The 20,706-nt window shown below is 35.3% G+C and overlaps 1 protein-coding gene across 1 annotated transcript; it reads right to left on the minus strand.

Annotated features, from left to right (window-relative positions):
- Positions 1 to 14,796: 14,796 nt before the first annotated feature.
- LOC119662735 (nucleosome assembly protein 1-like 4) lies at positions 14,797 to 16,801 on the minus strand. Its single transcript, XM_038072472.1, has 2 exons — positions 16,719 to 16,801; positions 14,797 to 16,289 (listed from the first exon to the last, which is right to left on the minus strand). The coding sequence occupies exons 1-2, from the start codon at positions 16,738 to 16,740 to the stop codon at positions 15,151 to 15,153; spliced, it is 1,161 nt and encodes a 386-aa protein (XP_037928400.1). The 5' UTR covers positions 16,741 to 16,801; the 3' UTR covers positions 14,797 to 15,150.
- Positions 16,802 to 20,706: the final 3,905 nt, after the last annotated feature.

Genomic DNA, 20,706 nt, shown 5'->3' on the forward strand with positions numbered 1-20,706 from the left:
TCAGCTGATTGTCATTTGTGCTGCCTTTTGTTTTTGAGTTCCGGTAGAGGCAAGACGGTTGCTGCGACCAAAAGTAAGTAGAAAAGAATTAATTTTAAGTACTAGAGGTAAATAAATTTATTTTAAGATTTTAAAGCATCAAATAAACGAACGCTTTTAAAATTGGTCAATAACAATAGCACTTAGTGTTAATGAATTGGAACCATTCGTTGATAATGCAAATGTGCTTAGAGTAGAAGGACGCTTGGAAGTCTCATCATTACCATTCGATTCTAAACATCTAATACAGATCCCATACAATGATATAATTATTTTTCATGATGATCCATGAAGAAAATAAGCTCTATGGTCCTAAGGCAATGTTGAGTGTAGTTCGACAACGTTTTTGGACGATTAAGGGTAAATCAACAGTACAAGCGGTGGTTCAGCAATGCATCCGATGCAACAAGACAAGTCCACAACTATGCCAACAAATTATGAGCAATCTATCAGAACCAAGAGTAACTCCAGTAAGACGTTTCATCAATGCTGGAGTAGAGTATTGCGGTTCATATTGGATCTATTACAAGGGGAGAGGCAAAAGATTAACAATGACAAATATTGCTATCTTTTGTTGCTTTGTATCTGAAGGCGACACACCTCGAGTTAGTGGATGATTTGTCAACAAATGCTTTCATTTCATGCATTGAAGAAGCTCTTATATCTTAAGTAGACATCCGGTTGAAAACAGAAAAATACACATTACTGTCATGTTGAAACCTAGATTCCCAGTTTAAACTTTTGGAAACATTGGTTTAATCAATATTTGATGGATCTGCAACAACGTAACAAATGGAAAACACAGTCATATAGTTAGAAGACATGGTTATAATGAAAAAAGACAACGTCCCAGTGATGCAGTGACCCTTGGGACGAATTGTTCACGTGTACAAGGGACAGGCGAACGTATCCGAGTAGGTGACGTTAAAACAACGACGTGTATTTCTAAACGTTCAATTCATCAATTAGCTATACTGCCTGTACAGACGAGCAACCAGCAATGACTGAAACTGATCACAAAATACCTCCTGACAGGTAAATATGGAAGATGAGAGATTAGTATGAAGAGCCCAAGACAAAACGAAAAAAAATCAGTGTATACTGATATTGTCAAGAGCAATAGGGTTTCTAATTGACAGCAATAGATTTGGGTCAAAATTGGGTATTCACTTTGAAAATCTGGGTACAGCTGCTATATCAACTACTGAATGGAATCTATTAGTGCACCCTGATTTTAGTCTTTATTGGACACCATTGTTGTCAACAAATGAAACCAAACGTAAACGGTTGCTCATTTTAAACATATTGAATCCGAACTACGACTGGATGATAAATTTCGTCAAGATCCTCGTTCAAAAAGAGGAGTAGTTGAGTTTGTAGGATATATTGCTCATTACTTGTTTGGAGTATTAGACTTAGAATACTCTAAAGGAATGTCAAATATAATTTTGAATGTGATATAAAATGAAATGTGATTATTGACGTTGTTTAAGAATCAAACATAGGTTGTCGATTCAACAATTAACATAATGAGGAGAGATAAAATCGTATTTTAAGAAGGTTTTGAGCACATTGATAATGAAATAAAGGTACTGATGAATTCGATTAAAGATTCAAGTGGAGAGGTAAATTAGGTACGGCTCAATCAAGTTTTAAATACAGAATCCATTCAACTAACACTGGTAGCACATAATCTACAGAAAGTACAACGTGATATTATAGAAGTTCTAATTGATAGCCATCAGGAAAAAGTGAATTCATTATTCACACCAATATAATTACAAAAGAAACTCAATCAAATCAAACTTCATTTAGAACTACACCCACAAAAAAAATAACATGAAACTAAGTTAAAACGATGTTAAATCAAAGTAAACTTACTTACTTATTTACTTCGTTGACCATTACAGACGTGAGTCGTCCTTGGTCGCGTCGAGTAGCCTCCGCCAGCCAGCCCGATTAGTTGCTTGCTGCCACTACCGTTGGTAGTACCGAGCGCCCCCAAATCGTTGGTCACCTGGTCATTCCACCAAAGATACGGACGTTCTCTACCGCATTTTCCACCTGCAGGTACCGATTCAAATACCTTTCTAGACGGAGCATTTTCTTCCATTCCCACGACATGACCTATCCAGCGAAGCCGCTGAATTTTATGCGCTTAACTTTCTCAATGTCGCGGTATAACTGATCGTTGCTCATTGTTCCATCTAATTCGACACTCTTCGCTAAGGCGTAAGGGACCATAGATCTTCCGAAGAATTTTTCTCTTGAATAGTCCTAACATATTTTCATCACTGTTGGTAATTATCCAAACTTCTGCACCATACAGCAGGACAGGCATGATAAGAGATTTGAAGACCGTGATATTTGTTTGTTGAAAGAGGGTTTTATTTCTCAATTGTTAGTTTTCCTAAGTTGGAAAATGCAGCATTGATGACGCGGGTGTTCAGGCCAATGATATCAATATCATCGTTATACGCAAGCAGCATTACATATTTATAGAATATTGTGCCAGGGTGGTTTAAGTCTGCTGCTCGAATCATTGTTTCCAACATTAGGTTAAAGTAGTAAAACGTAAACAAAAACGATTTAACTTTGAATATTGTTGCATTTACATTGTATATGCTAAAATTAACATTGAGTAGTTAAGTTACATCAAAGTTAACCCAATTACACCTCACCTATAAATTAAACATGTTACGCGCTTAATTTGAGTATGATACGATGAAATATTAATAATAATAAATACTTATTTTGTGGACGGTAAACGATTCTTCTAATTATGCACGGCTTTAATTATTATCAGGTTGTTATCAGGTTGTATCCGAAAGAACAGGAACTTTTAACTCAACAACCTTCGATCTTGAATTAGCTGCTCAATTTTCAAATAAAACAAATTTTGTAGTTTTAAATTTTTTATTTAGTACTTGTACAAATTTTTAATTATATATTCTCAAAAAAAATCTGAATTCCAATAAAACAAATTCTAAGTTCACATTAAAACGAGGGCGGTTTGATAAGTCAGTGCAACAGTGGTGCCGTCAGCTGTAATCTACCAGTGGGGAACTTTCTAATTTTGAACAAGCTACGCCGTTCAGTTAGTGTTTGATAGCCGTTCAAAGCAGAGAAGAAGTGGTTTACAGAGTTCAGTTGTGGTCGTACCAGCACTAGTGACGCCGAACGTTCAGGTCACCCAAAAGAAGTGATCACGCCGGAAATCGTCGATAAAATCTATGAAATGATATTGAATGATCGGTGAATGAAAGTGCGTGAGTTGGCTCATGTTGTTGGTATCTCAACTGAACAGGTACATCATATTTTACACGAATATTTAGACATGAAAAAACTAAAAAATTTATAAAGGATCTATTTCTTTGAAGCATGTAATTGATAATAAATAGTTTTATTACAAATGCCTATTAAAAAAGAATCACTTTAATTTGAATATTGTAAATATTATATATTGTAAGTATCTAGGTATAATTTCATTGTGTATTGTTGGTAATACAAACAGTCAGACGGTTTAGATTTTGATATACTCATCTGTGTGACGGGTATATAGCTAAACACATTAGATACTAAATAGTGATAGCAATATTCTAAATACATTACACCATTTATGTTTTCATTGTCTCTGTATAAATTAAACCTGAACTCTAAAATTCGTCTGTGTAAATAAGTCCATACCTAATATATCACATGTTGAAAACAATATACACTATCAATAGAGAAATTCATGGTAAAGTTATTGTAATAAAAATAAATTGATTTGAGTTGGCAATGATATTGTTTAAAATTTTCTTACAAAACTCAAAACTTGAAGTTTTCATTTTAAATTTTATTTTTGTAGGTGTTGTACCAAATATTGGCTCAGAAAATTTTTTTTATTTCTTAACAAGTGTTTTAAATTGAAAATATAAGGGAAAACAATCAAATTGTTTTTTGTGAACATGCCTTTAGATGGGATAATAATTCGACAAGCCTTGAGGGAAATTGAAAGTCCAGCTACCGCTGAGCAAATTGCTCGCCATTTACAAAAGCGTTTCAGAAGGCCTTACTATGTTCTCTTGCAGGAAGTAACTGAAACTTTATATGGCGGAAAGTTATTCGGATATATTAAATGTACAAATGGATTTTATTATAATATTGAAGATAGCCAAAAATTAATCTTGGAGAAGATAAAAGAGAGAGAAAACGCAGAAAATGAAGGACTAAAGGAAGATCATGAGAAAGACAAAACCAAACAAACACGTAAACGTAAGCGTTCTTCTAGCAGTGCTCGAGAGGTTTGTGAAGTAGAATCAAAAACCGTTAGTGATTCAATCAATTTCGGTCACCCACCAAAGAAGCGAAAACGTAATGTAAGTCTAACTTCAGAAGCAGAAATAGCAAAGCGAAAACGTAAAAAACCAAAAAAAGTGATTGCATCAGATTCCAATTATGCCTGTGAGTTGAACCACAATGTTTACAACTCAGGGCCTTACAAAACGTATTTAAGTCAGAGCGATAACGATCTCAATCACTATTTTGGCTTTGGGGAAACGGTAAGTTGTCCCCTAAAATTCAATAATAATAGAAAAAAACACTTTACATCTCATAGTTCATTTAAAGCGCATGTTCCTGCAATGAGTATTTCAAAGCGCAATAGTACATCATCAGATGATGAGTTCCATTTACTATATGATGACTTATTGACCAGAAACCGTAACGTACTATTAAAGGACATACAAGCACAGCTTTTGCTTAAAGAGAGCAAGGTACTACTAACAACTCAAGATGAAACTGATGACAAGAGTTCTGAAGATCCCCATAAATTCTCACATATGTACCCTGATTCGCATATGGACTCAGTGGAATATCATCATGTATTGAAAAAAACCGTGAGCAAAACTCAGTTAAATTCTAATAGCGTAGATACTATGAATATAACATCTAAAGGCAATCAATTAACCCTTTTGTGGCCAAAATTGAATTCTATAAAAAATTCGAGTTCATTTAATGATGAAACAAATACGTGTTTACAGGAAAAATCAAAGGAAATACCAGATAATGTTGACGATGTTGGTAAAATGTCTGAAATAAAAGAACGCCAGAAGAACATTTTGTCAAAACCATGCACAGGAGAATGTCGTAGTGCATCAATGGAAAAATCATCTGGTGTTAGTAGCGGCGAGAAAGTCGAACAGATGAGCACACTTTTATCAAGAAATAATACAAAGATTGATGAATTTTCAAATGAAAAAGCAATAGATCATTGTATATCTACACCTGATACAGTTGAAGCTCACAATACGTTAACTGAAAAATCTAGTAATATTGATTGGATGAAACAAATAGAGAATAATATTTTGCTATCAACACCTGCACCTGCTAATTTTCAGAAGAAAACACTTGGAACTAATTCTCTTCCTTTAGAAACTTGTGAAATTAATTGTAGTCCATCACGTCAAGTAGAAAACGAGCTTCCGACCACAAGTACATTAGCTGCTTCTCTCAACTCTCTAAACAATTCCGAGCCACGTGAAAACACTACTGCTCCCAAAACATGTTTATTGAATTTATTTCAATCATATCTTGCTGAATTGAACAGCCAACACATAAGTCCCACAAACGACGCATATGTGTTTCGCCTTGTGCTACAGGAAATCTTACGAAGACACAACCCTTGTTCAATAGATGAAGAGGATAATAGTTCCTCTGATGGTGACAATAAGTAATTTGTTCATTGAACTCCATACTTTATTGACGCAACTACATTTTCCAAAAACCAAATGAGTTTCCTTTTTGCATGTCGTCCAAACCACAGAATTCAAAATCCCATATGTGTTACATTTGGTATTTATCAAAATTCATAGTTATGCGAAAAAGCAAAAATGGGTGGTATAAATCACGTGTTATAGTAAATTCATTTTATTGTTAGTTAATTAAGCACTCGAACCTAAGACAATAAATGAGCCAATATATTATAATTTTTTTTTTATTTAATAGAATTATATTACTACTTCTCAGTTGTTGCTAGATGGCAAATTTTCATTTCCTCCATTTCATCCATATTCCCTATAAGATCTGTGTTTGTGAAACCTCGAAAACAGACTCAAAGAAACTTTGGTTGCTAGTCTTAACCAAAGACATTAGAGAGTATTGGTGTCACACATTCTTTTGAGGTTGTAATATCTCAAGATGTTACTGAATAAATTTACTTAGAGAGTCTTAAACTTCAATCTGTTGTAATCGATATCAAATCGTAAAACTACAAATTGCAAAGGAGTTTTTCATGCTCCTGATAGTTCCATAGATCACACAAGATCTATGGAACTAGTAAAATGCTCAATCCAAATATTTGTGTTCCTCAAGTTTAGTATTACAAGAAAATTAGATTGTATGTGAACTAGCGAGAGAAGAATCAGAGCTATCGTCAGCGACAATAGAAATACTGACCTTATTAAATATTGTTAAATCTCAAATTCAAAAATAATTTTTATGTTTAGCTGAATGTAAATGAAAAACCACAATCGATTGGGAAGATTTAATTTATATGGAATGAAGCTTAGGGCACTAGCAATGCATTTAAGCATTTTTATGCGGTGCTGAGAAATCAGTAGACAAAGTTGCCAGAAAGAAGAAAAAATTCGATTACTCATTACGAAACTGAATGTGAAAACTTACATATGGCAAAATTAAAACAATTTATAGTAGAAACCTATACATTTTGAAAAGATTAATATTTTTTTACATTTTTCAACCTCAGCTAAAGAGGTTGGTTGCACATAAACCATTTTTCCAAAATCTTATGTCTAAAAGCATATATGTATTCTCAAAAGGATACTTCAGAGCTGTTTGGAAAGGGGAAGCAGATATGTCGATGTCTTTTATAAATGCCACGTCAGTTCTGTTTTAATTAAGAGGATTACCTTACTGTAGTTGTAGTAACAAATTAGTTTTCTTGTTAGGTGATAACTGAAAGCATGCAAAAGACGATTAATTCATTTGTTCGCTTTTCCATCAACGACTTAGTTATGGACAAACTGATTTTACAAAAAGACTCCGGTCCATAGAATTGAATGATTGCTCAAGTCCTGATTAGATTATCCTTCGTCATCAATTTCAATGTAAAGAGATTTCTTGCACGAATAATAGACGTTTTCGGTGACTCGCAAGTGCGGCAAAAAATGCATGCTGGCCTATATTCACTACGCGAGACATTGGCATCACTGTTGCAATATGTCAAGTCTTATGTTTTGGCAAATAGCAAATCTTGCATATGTGCACATAATGCAAACAAAATACATTTTGTATAAAATAAATAGTTCGCTTATTGCGTTGGTAACACTTTTTTCTTTATTGGCCGAAGTGTGTGGCCAGTATACAACTACTGGTCTAGATAGAGAAAATAGTGTTGATGTTTTGTATACATTTCGGCCTGTATAGGCTAGCGAATTTATGGTTTTTAAAATACTTGCGAGCCACCGAAAATGCCTAATCTTATTTTTGCTTGTTAGTTTTTGCTTTAATCACTGCTTGATTAGGTTAGGTTAAACCGGCGATCCCAGGGGGATCCACTTAGGCCCATAGGCCCATTGTGATACCGTATTATTTAGAAACCCATGGGCTAAAACCATCCAGAACCTTTAACAAAGCTTACAATGCTACATAGAGGGAGTTCTCGAAGTTCGTCAAGATCCTCAAAAAAGAAAGCCCCCAAAAATTTAAGGCGACGCCGTGCATGTGCCGGACACGAAGAAAGCAGGTGAGAGGCACTTTCGTCATCCTCACCACAACTGCGGCAAAAATGGTTGAACGGTAGATTCAGTCTCCTAGCATGATTACCTAGAATACAATGACCTGTTAGTAAACCTACTACAAGACTGATATCTCTACGGGATAACTCTAAGAGAGACTTCGATTTTCTATTGTTGGTCTGTGGCCACATTGCATACAGATGCCTGCATATCGCAGAGTCTTCCCATCTTTTGTTAAAAAGTTCGGCACAGGAAGAACTCAAAATCAATTTGCATGAAGTCAACGATTTGCCCAGATTGTTTAGGTGTTCCGAGTGGTTCCCTGAATCACCACGTCTGGCTACCTCGTCTGCTTTACAATTGCCGTAAATATCCCTATGACCGGGAACCCAGATTAGAGAAATATTGAACTGCGTCGACATCTCATTTAGAGATGTGTAGCAGTCAAGGACCGTCCTAGATGTGAATTGGACAGAACTCAAGGACTTTAAAGCAGCTTGACTATCCGATAGTATATATATATTCCTTTCAAGTATATTACCTACTTCTAGACAAGCTAAAGCTTCCTTAATGGCAATTACTTCTGCCTGAAAAACACTACAGTGATCCGGAAGCCTATAGCAGGAGGATATATTCAGCCCCTCTGAGAAAACTCCACTGCCTACGCCGCTCCCAATCTTTGAACCATCAGTAAAAATTTGCAGACCCTCACCCAGGGAGGGACCTCCTGACAACCAAGCTTCCCTGGATGGGAATCTAACAATAAATTTTCTATCAAAGTCGAGAATCGGAGAGGTGTAGTCAATGTTATTTGGAGTAGGACTGAAAATATTTAGAATCGAGCCGTGCCCATAGTCTCTAGCCTTCCATTGTGAAGTAGCCTTAAGTCTTAGGGCAGATGATGCTGCCAACTGCTTACTGATGATGTCATTACTGATGGTGGCATTAAATGGAGCATTAGATCTAATGCTATAGATGGTGTTGTACACAGAGCACCACTTATACAGAGTTCAGCCCTGCGCTGGACCCTGTTCAGTACCGTACAGTACGAAGATTTATCAAGAGCTGTCCACCATATGGCAATGCCATACAGAAGTACTGGTTTAATGACAGCAGTGTATAGCTATTGAGCGATACGTGGTTGCAAACCCCACCTTTTACCAATAGCTTTTTGACAAAGGAGCAAAGCAATGTTTGCTTTCCTAGCCCGCTCCAAAACATTTTCTTTCCAGCTCAGTTTCCTATCGAAAACAATGCCTAAAAATTTTGCTTTCTCAATATATTGTATCGCAGAACCTTTAATATAGAGTGGAGAAAGATTTGGAACCCTATGTTTTCTGGTAAATACTACGATTTCCGTTTTTCTGGGGTTAACCCCGAGACCACATGTCAGTGTCCAATTGTTAAGGATATTCAGGCCATACTGCAAAATATCCCTTAAACTAATAGCATATTTTCCAGTAACTGTTAGTGCAATGTCATCCGCATATGCAACTGTCCCGCATCCCGCTCTCCCCAGTTTTTGTAACAGTTCATTCACCGCTATATTCCAGAGGAGAGGAGAGAGTACGCCCCCTTGGGGGGTACCTCTATTTACCCGTCTGTGTGTTGCTGATACACCCATTTGTGCTTCAATAATTCTGCCAGTTAGTAACTGACCGATAAAGCTGATAAGCGCATCCTCAACACCCAGACGCGAGAGTGCGTTAGCTATTGCACTGGGAAGAATATTGTTAAAAGCTCCTTCAATATCTACGAAAGCCACTATACAAAATTCCTTTACTTTAAGAGTTTTTTCAATAGTACAGGTGAGGGCATGGAGTGCTGTCTCTGTGGATTTACCCTTAGTGTAGGCGTGTTGTGTCGGTGACCAAAGATTGGGATCTATAACGCGCCTTATTTCAAAGTCTATAATTCTTTCTAAAGCTTTCAGCATGAAAGATGAAAGACTAATTGGACGGAGTTCATTAGGGTTACTATGAGAGGTTTTACCCGCCTTAGGAATAAAAACAACTCTAACCTTTCTCCATTGAGTTGGAACATAATTAAAAATGAGACAATATTTAAAAATGGTCAGAAGCCAGTTTTGTATTTGATCCCAAGAGTTTTGCAGCTCAATAGGATGAATACCATCCGGTCCTGGTGATTTATATGGCTTAAAGCTGAAAATGGCCCATTTTGGAGTTTGTAGGTTTAACTTGATAGAGTTTACCGGTGCGTAGTTTAAACATTCTGAGGATTCCGTCGAAGCAAAGGATACAGGAAAGTGGGTATCTAGTAATAAATCTAGTGACTCCCTACTGTTATTTGACCAAGTCCCATCCGGTTTTCTTAGCAACTGAGGGACAGATGGATTTTTAGATAGGATTTTGCGTAGTCTAGAGGTTTCACTGCTTGATTAACTGTATAGATACTAATATGGACACCTATACCTCTTTGGTGAAGTTGATTCAAGTACAGACCTCAATAAAGTAAGTCTCAGTTTAAAAGACAATGGACTATATACCAAACGTAAGCGAGATTTTGGTTCAAGGGCTAAAGATTAAAGCTCCAACTAAGAAGAAGACTTTATTAAGGATCAATAGTTCTTCCACAGTAGTAAGCCGCACATATCTTATGGACTTTTTCGACAAAGTTTGCCTCTTAGTTTAGAGTTATGTTAATTATGGGATCCAAATATTTGACATTGATGCTTTAACTAAGCAAGGTATTTTTAATCTTACGAGGTTCGAAATTTGCTAAAGTTAATTTAGTGTTTACATTATTGTTTCGAGTTTTCATTTTGATTCTTGTTACATTTTTTAATATATTGATAAACAATCAACTCAAACCTTTTTTATGGAAACCTGAATTGTTATTTATAAATTGAAATTGAATAATTTGTTTTTTAAAATAATTGAACTGAACAAAAATGCATATTATTTGTAAAGTTTTGGAAAGGCTTTCGATTGGTATATAAACATTAGTTCTCTGACACGTATTTTTCAAATCATAGGAAAAAAAATTAGAAAAGTCGCTCAAAGTCGATTTCCACCAGCAAAGCTCGTAGTGTAAACCCCATATAAGGAACTGGTAGAGAGTTTCACATTCTACTGTAAAGTGTAATCTCAGTTTTACGGTATAACCTCAGTACAATAAGGGGTTTTATGGTATATTACGAACTTTGCTGGTGGAAGTCGACTTTGAGCTCAAAACTTATTACCAAAATTGACTTTATTATGTAATATCGGCATAACAAAGTTCGAACTTCCAACGAAAGTTAGGTGCAGTATTGAAAATAAAGCGTTATCGGTAAGTTTTAAGTAAGACAGATTTTTAAAATAATTTATTGCTAGTGTCAAGTTAACGACGTTGCTATGGACACTGGGTTGTTATAAATAAATTTAAAAAACTGAGTTATTTGTTGCACTTTTTCAGAGATAGCAACGATACTTCAATTTATATATATGTTAAATTTTAAATTTGCTATATAAATCAAATATGAATAAAGAATAGGTTAACTAAAATCAGTAGGGCTATAATTATTATTGATAAATGTAAATATGTATAGGTATGTAATTAGTCATGAAAGTGTTTTGATGAAGTGAAAAAATTGCATAGTATTTGTTAAAATATAGAAGTTATTTTTTATCATGTTGCACATAAACGTATTTATATAAAATACTTGAAAATGCAGAAAATTCAAAAAAGTGTTAATAATACATTATTTGCTTGCACAACAAATTTAATCGAATTTAAATTCTACTACATATTTTTCATAGTCTTCAGCAATCCTTAAAGTGAGGTGAACTGTTTGCATATGAAATTCGAAAAATTCTTAAGTACCTTCTGCTCAAAAAGGATTTTGTTGTTTGTTAACTACTTCTTAAATAATAGACCTTTTTCAAAATTTTTTTTTCGTTATGTTGGTACACCCTTTCTTGACATATGGTACAAATTTGAGCGCCATCTGTCAATTAGTTTGTTTACAGCAGCTGTTAATGTGAGACTACCTCAAGTGCATTTAGAGATTTTTATTATGAAAAATTCTTGTGGTACGCGATTTTTTGACCAAACACGGCTGTCAACACCACTGTCATCGCTCTTGCACCATATTCGCCAGATCCACCGTGCGACTTTTTCCTGTTCCCGAAACTTAAATTACCCCTTCGTGGTAAGCGTTTTGAGTCGATTAAATCGGTGAAAGAGAATTCGCCGAAGAAACTAAAAGCCATACTAAAAGCCGGGCATACGAAAAGTGTATGGAAGATTGGGTTAAGCGTTGGCATATGTATATCGCTTCAGAAGGAGCATATTTTGAAGGAGATAAAATAAATCTGGAATAGAATTTAAATTTGTGTGTTTTATTTACAAAATCCGAGTACTTTTTGAGCAAAAGGTAGGTAATAACAACATTCTGAATGTTGTTCAAATGTTTAAGCCAATTGAACCGTTTGTCAAAAGTGACCCCCAGATATTTTATGTTATCCTCCCACTGTATCTCCGTGTCGCAAACACTCACTCTTGGAGGATGCTGTCTTCTTTTTCGAGTTATAAATATAGCCTTGGTTTTGTCATTATTAATTAACTCAAAACTATTGTTATATTTTTACAACATTTTAGTAAATAATCATAATATCATAAATAATGCCAATTAAAATTTTATTATAATTATTTTTAAAAATTTATTAAATTTTATTTTATTATTCAGTAATAATGCTGTTTTGAATCTTATTATGCAAACAAATAACATTAAAAATTCTTGTGAAAAGTGTAAATTTTATTTGTCATCTTGACAATTTATCAAGAAAAGACCTTTTTATTTATAGCACAGACTATCAAGACCTTGACAAATTGTCAATCTTGACAAATAAACAAGTTGGTGAATAATTGACAATACTTAACAAATTTGTCAGGTTCACAGTGTATGTCCGTTAATATGTACAAAATAACATGTTTAATATGTAACGTTTTTTATATAATTTTACAAATTTTTAGAGATTGATATAGACAAATTATATTAATTTATAATTTCTACACATTCTAGTCCGTTCTTAAAATTATTGAGCACTGAGTTATATATACTAGAAACAAAATAGAATTAATCGCTATAACATTAAATAAAATATTACTAAAATGAAGTGAGCTACCAGTGTCAAATTTCCATTTTGCATTGAAAAAAAATATCATGGCCGTGATGTGACTGCAATCACAGCATGCCCTGTAGTCTTTATATAAAAAAGTTTCTACGAAGCTAAAATGTTACTAATTTTTTTTTTTGTATGGAGCACCAACAATCGAATACATTGCTGCCATAAGCACCATGTTGTACAGAGAGTCATGGTCACGTTAAATTTAAAATTGTTGTTGTTTTCAATATAAATTAAAATACTGAGAATAAGAACAGGAGAGAAATTTCTATTTAAATTTGGTCACAGTTACGAGATTTTGTGTGTTTCATCATGTAGCTTAAACTAGTCTTGCTCAGTAATAAATGCCAGACATTGTCCTATTGGTATTGCTGCAAACAGAACACATTCCGCCTTCCGAATGAAGGCCAGAATGTGGGCCGTTGAGGACCTCCTATTGTCAGAAGGGGAGAGTAGTTCTCCACCCAACGACCTCCTTCTGGTCGAGATCAAGAATGGGCCAATATTAATATTAAAAGAGTTGTTTGAAGATGGTGCCGGAACATGTGAAGGGCAATAATGCTGCCGTCAGCTGTAATCTACCAGTGGGCAACTTTCTAATTTTGAGCAAGCTACGTCGATCAGTTGGTGTTTGATAGCCGTTTAAAGCAGACAACCTCGTGAGTTTTTACGAAAATGGAAAAAAGTGAATTTCGTGTGCTGATTAAGCATTTGTGGTCAAAATCCACGAATTGGGATACGAACTGCTACCCCATCCAGCATATTCTCCAGATTTAGCCCCCTGCGACTTTCTGTTTCCAAATCTGAAGAAATAGACCTCACTTTTTTTAATTTTACTAAAAATTCACGAGGTTGTCTGCTTTAAACGGCTATCAAACACCAACTGAACGACGTAGCTTGCTCAAAATTAGAAAGTTGTCCACTGGTAGATTACAGCTGACGGCAGCACTGTTGCATTTGGAGTAACTGCGCGGGAAATTCAAAAAGTCACAGACTTATCAAACCGCTCTCGTATGTTACGATACTTATGACCATAATTATAACTTGTGTATCCGGTTTTTATTATAGTTAATCTACATAAAATTGGAAAGTTATTTCCCACATAAACAATTCCTTATAAAGATACTTAAATATTATAATTTCAGGATATGAAAATAAAATGAAGACTTGTGCATAACATTAAACTCGAGTAGAAATAGGAAGAGCTTCGGTATATAGACGTTCATTGTAGTGAAGTTTTATTGGACTTACTTATGTTCATAAATTAATGAATAGCACTATGGTATTGTTTTGCAAATTAATAGTCGAACTATTATTTTCTTGAGTCACAAATTTTATTCAATACTTTAAAAATTAATTGGTAAATAAATGAAATAAACTCCCACGACACGTAAATCCGTTCGATCACCAAAAAAGAATAGAGCGCCTACAAACAGTAGTTGCCAGATTGTTAGCACGTGTAATTTTTAACAGCCGTAAATGACGTGTATATTCCTACGTATATATTTTTTAATTTAATGTCGGTAGTAGTGGTTTTAATATTTATATTTATTTATTATAATAAAGTCAATATTTAACCATAAATAAAATAAATACATAAAAGTCAAGTACAGCTTTGGGGCACTTGGGTAAGGTGCGCTGACTCTGAAGTTCAAATTTGTCAGGACCCGAGTTAGATTACTGGTACTTGTAGTCTCAAAAAATTATTTACGAATAATTAAATTCAAGAATTATTTCCAAGACCACTGTTCATGGGTATTTGGCAATACTCGAAACAGCTGTATGATCAGCCAAAAACCTTCTTATAAATTAATATTTCATTATTATCTCATTATAAATAAATATATAAATAGTGAATACACAAGATATGTAGGTATATTACTAATTTATTTAAATATATTTCTTTGTTGTAAATAATAATTGTGAATTCAAATGAATGCAAAATGTAACCGATCCAGTTGCCGTATGTTCTTCGGTGAATTTTATATAATTTTATATATATAAAATAAAAATTAATATATTTAATTTCAGATTACATAGAAGTTATACAAAATGAGTGAAATCAAGTTTTGTGTTGAGTGTTAAAGGTAGTGTACTGTATGTCTTAAAAAAATGGCATGTGTAACTAAAACATATTTTGTGGTCAGTAGTGTCGTGTTGTTGTTGTTTTACGTTTTTTTTAATTTTATGTTACTTGAAAATTTGTGAAAATTTGAATTTTAACGAAATACGCAAATTTTGAATTATTGATAATGGCATTTCTTGTTCATAGCTGGGGCGCCAGCGAGACCTGTATTAGCAGAGGTATTACCAGTTGCACCTCCAGCAGCGCCATCTATATCCGAATTATCTGATTTGTTGGAATAATCAGAATCAGCAGAGTCTTCACTTTCCGATAAATCTTCATCACTTGAACATGGATCAAATTCAGCAAGATCTCCGGTAAAATATAACACAGCTTTAGGTATGATACGTGAGCGAAAGAACAATCCTACATCGAAGTCCAAAGTTAAGGTGTCCTTAGTCTCATCATCCATAGATTCTTTATCTTGCACAACAGGTGGATTAAAAAAATTGAAAAAGGATTTGCGTTTCACATTTTGAAATTTGCAAGCCGTTTTATTGCCTTTATCTTTAACCTTTTTCTTTACTGTAGTTAACGTTAGGTTCATGTCCTTTTTCCAATTGATTTCGCAGCCCTCGCTTTTACAAACCAACGGTCCTTCATACTGAAACGGGTTTTGTTTATTAGGTTGGAAGTTGAAAGTGTACTTTTTTGTGAGAACATTATCAGTGAAATAATCATTTTTATCAAAATGAAATTCTAACGTAAAAGCACTGTCCTCATCACACCTCTCTCTTATATCAACTAAATGCTTCATAACTGGTTCATCGTGTTCTTGGATCAAATGAGCAATCACATCTACATTGCGCAAAACCGTAAACCAAAAATTTGGAATACCGATAGCGTCGTTGGATATCTTATACTCGTTCAAAACTTCCTCAAAGGAATAATCACCATTTGCGATTGTGTCAATTGTATCGAACTCCTTCCACTTTGGCTCTTGCTTTGGTGGATCAAACTTACCAGAAATTATTTCGAATCTCTTCTCATAAAACTTTTGGCTCTTAGCAGCGTACTTCACCTCTAAGTTATTCATTTCCTTGAAGAATTCGGAGTCCGCGTCTATATGTTCTAGTTGAACATTCTTCAAAACAGTCACTCGATTTTGTATAGCTTGGGGGAAACTCTTTACCATCTCATGCAGAAAATGACGGCGCTCTGCAGCTTCCAAAGACACAGGTAGAAACTTCTCAGGCTTTTTGTTAGTGCAAGTTTCTTTAGAAGAACCACATTCCGTGGATAGTTTAGCTTTTTTGGCTGAAATAAAAATAAATGTCTATTTTACGTATGAACTCAAATAAGAAGAAAATAAAGGAATAAATTATGTATTTCAAACAGATATATACTTTCTATAATTGCTGTGTGTTTCGCAATTTAAACTGGTTTTCGGAGATTTATTAAAATTATTTTATTTGTGAGTCTTTTTAAAAACTTTCTTATCGGTTTTTCTTTATGGTTTCTGACGCCGTATTTGACTTTTAATTGGGACATATTTGGGTTTTTCATGACCTATAAGCCCGAACTTATACCAAAGTTTTTATACCGATTGATTGAATTAACATTAGCATTTAACATTAGTAATTAGTAATTAGTTATCACCTATTAGCAACAAAGTTAAATTAGGTGACTCATTAGTCTCGAAATTTATGTCTCGCACCACATAACAATGAAAATAGAATTACTTACCGGACTTAGAGCGAGTTTCCATTATTAAATTGAATGGCTTTCGTTGCTAAACAAAGTCAATTAATGAAATATGATTGTTGTTATTAATTTAATATTTGACAACTCAAGAAAAATTTTTATTTTAAAAAGTGTTGACACAATCTTACATGCTTGTCAAACATGCGCAAAAAGAACTTATAACTATAAATATATATTCTGCACTTAGCGGACGATGTGAAGATAAATATATTTTTAAATCTACTCCCTGAAATAATGTTTTTCACTGTGTTAGTGAACTTTAAATCAAAATATAAGCTGAATTACAGTTGATTTTATTTTATTAATATACGAGGGCGGTTTGATAAATGAGTGACTTTTTGAATAAAACAAATTTTTTTCGGCAAATAAACATTTTATTTTTCTACATAATCACCTTTTAGCTCGATACATTTAGTCCAGCATTTTTCTTTTTTTCTTATTCCCTCCCAATAACAGGTTTTCTCAAAACTTTCAAAACACGCGTTTGTTTCGGTAATGACTTCTTCATTCGACTCAAATCTCTTACCGCCCAGTCATTTCTTTGGGTTTGGAAACAGAAAATATTCGCAGCGGGCTAAATCTGGAGAATTTGCTGGATGGGGTAGCAGTTCGTATCCCAATTTGTGGATTTTGGCCATCGTGACTAGACAAGTGTGCACACGTGCATTGTCTTGATGAAACAGCTTTTTCTTTTTCGCCAAATGCGGCCGTTTTTACTTCAAGTCAACGTCGAATCTGTTAAAAAACTTTGAATAATATTCGCCTGTGATTGTTTTACCTTTTTCGAGGTAATCGTTGTGAATGACACCGCTTGCATTCCAAAAAACTGTGTCCATGACCTTGTTGGCTGACAGACTCTGTTTGGCCTTTTTTGGACCACGTTCACCCCTAGCAATCCACTGTTTCGATTGTTCCTTGGTCTCTGTTCCTTGGTGTTGTGATGGATCCATGTTTCGTCCACAGAAACAAAACGATGCAAAAATTCGTTGGGATTACGGCTAATGATCGCTAAACACTCTTTTGAAGTGGTCACACGATTGCGCTTAGAAAGTGTTCCAATTAAGACGTTTATGTAGATCGGAGCATTCAACAGACGTATCTTTTAAAGACAGGGACTTAATATTCAGTTTAATCTTCTGGAAAATGGTACAATTCTTTTCATCTCATCTCATCTTTTTCAGGTTAATACTTAGACCTTCTTTTATGCTTCGAGACTTTGTGTAAGGCCGCTTGCAGAAACAATCTATGTTAGGTCATCTGCTTCAATTTAACTAGTAGATCATCGACTACCAGCGTCCATAGCAATGGTAGACGGACCCCGCGTTCAGGAAGCGCCGTACAGCATTAATGCTGATAGTGGTGCTACTTAACTTGGAAGATATGATTCTGTCTCGTAACATCTGATCTATTTACGTTATTGTGCATGAGTTCATATTTTTTAGGAGCAGTGCTCGCGATATGGATTCAAATGATGTGTTGTCAAAAGTTCCTTCTACATTCATGCACACTAGACAATCTCCTTAGATTGAAAGGTGTTTTGAGTTTTGCTGACCAAATAGAATAGTGTAACCTTCGTAGATTTGTCTTTTAAGCACGCAAATTGGGTAGAATGGAGAGGCACAGTTTGCTCCAGTTTATTTCATATGTGCAGATCAATCAGCCTTACAACAGCCATTTGGAAGAAAAACGTAAGTCTAATAGGCTTGTAGGACTTTGGCTGATTCAAGAGTTTATTAGCAAGTTTGGGAATAAAGAACACGTTCACTCCTTTTCAGGAGTAAGGGATATAATCCATAGCAAAACAAGCCCTACAAAAAAAAAAAAAAAAAAAAAAAAATATTTTTGTCTTTATCTTTCTTTGCTATTCGAATCGGTCTAACTTTTAAATAGTTTCTTTCGTCATAAAAAGACACGCCAATATGTTTGCTAGAGACCTAGAGGCCTACTTCGTTGGTTTTGGCCTAGTTTTGTAGTAGTCTAGCTGCTTCGGGCAACTTCTCAATACTATCATAATGGCTACGCCAGCTAGTCCACTTAGACTGTCTAATTGATTTGTTGAAGTCAGTGAGTGGAACTCTACATTCTTCCCATTTACCAAAGTGTTTTTATTGAATAAGCTCCTTACTAGTGTGCGCTTATTAGCTAGTTGCAAATTTCACCAAACAAACTCACCTATAATTTTGGGGCTCCGGCAACTATGCTGTTATGTGTGTGTGAAGGTTAGTAATACCTCACCTAAAAAGTTAGCGGTCATTTCTACCTTTTCTCAAGTTCGTATAGGCCTACCTAGAGAAAAGTTTTCAGAACACACTAAATCCCTGCACCTATGCCAATTGTTTTTCTTAGGCCGCTAGACTTTTCTTGCTTTTCAGATATACGGGAAGTTTCAAACTTGATATGTTGATGGCCATATAGATTTCTCAATACCTCTGGTGCATAGAGTGAGATCCAACACCTTTTCTCCAATAGCGTTAATATATGTGTGCTTACGAGCCTACCTTGATTAGCCATAATTTATTCTAAAGACACAACATATTGTAATAGGTACTTACCCTTTTTATGTTACCGCTCCCCCACACTTTATGGTGATCGCTTGCGTCACAGCCCAATATTAGCTGCCGCCCGGTAAACTTACACAAGCTAATCAGCTGTTGGACTTTTGATGGTGGAAGGGTTTCTTCTTCACCTGGGAAGGCAGAGGTCATTACTAGGTCTTTGACCTCTTGTATTGTTGGAACTTCAAACTAGAACCGCTCGCTACAAATAAAGTTAGTTAGCGGAAGATGTCTAACACCACCACCGATTAGGATAGTTGTACAAGATACTGCCATCGATCGGTCATATATGTTATCAGCTTACCTGATCTCGTGTTTAGACCCCGAATTTGGCTGTTGATCACCCACGGCTCTTGTATGAGAGTTAGAGCGATGTTGTTGGTTTGGGAAATTTTGCACAAGGTAAATGATGCTCCTTTGACATGGTGCAGTTTTGCCTAAAGTACTCTAAGAGTATTCATTTGGTCTCGTTAAGAGATTTTCACTTTTGTCCTGTCAAGAACCTTTGTCCTTAGCATCCTTAGATTGCTTCGGTAAAATTTTATCGATTAAGGGCGGCTGTATGGGAGCGGTCGTTGGTTTACCTGCTACGGTCAATGTGAGCATAATTCCTAAAGTGGGAATCCGAATTGTGCTCCCACTAGCAGTGCTGACAGCCTTACTAATGGAAGGACATGTGCGCTGTTCCGCTTTCTTAAAGGTAGCCACTGGTGGGCAGCTATCCGCATAGGATATTCCTGGACCCGAAAATGACTGGATGGTTTTGTCATCCTAAACCACCTTTGGAGCGTTTTTCATGGAGTGAGAGAAAGCGGGGGTGCATTCCTGTCTTTCAGTTCGTACAACTTCCTCATGGATTCATCATCAATAACGAAATCCAGGTGCAGCATCTGATCCTATGGCAGTCTGCATATTACCTTCCACTGCTTTGTGGAGAATTTGTTCTGGGTACCAGTGGTACCCAGAACTTTATATTTGACTATGTCAAACTTTGAGGAAAAGAGCCATGAACTACACCAGTTCGTGTGAAATCCTTTTCCTCAACCACGTTTAAGGCAAGTCCGCACTTGGACCGCATGTGATCTAAAAATTTGTTGACCTAACCCGCGGTTTTTCATCACATCAAACGATAAGCAGCCACCCCGTTCTAGGTATCACTTTTCTCGGACTGTAAATCGTTGCTTTGGTGCCTGATAGCAGCATCAATGATAGCTTCTTGGAGAAGCATTAGTTGCTCTGGAGAAAGCGAAGTGCTAGTTGAGTTGACCGACGTGAAGTACCCCCTATATAGCTACATTACACGATGGCTTGGTAAGACCCACATAAGCCACCTTAGGTTTTTTAGCGGAAATCAAACCGGGAAATTGCTTTTCTGATCTGACTCGCTTATTCACAGACATAGACTGCGATTTTAA

The sequence above is a fragment of the Teleopsis dalmanni genome, chromosome X, assembly GCF_002237135.1.
Source record: "Teleopsis dalmanni isolate 2A chromosome X, ASM223713v2, whole genome shotgun sequence".
Taxonomy (NCBI): Eukaryota; Metazoa; Arthropoda; class Insecta; order Diptera; family Diopsidae; genus Teleopsis; species Teleopsis dalmanni.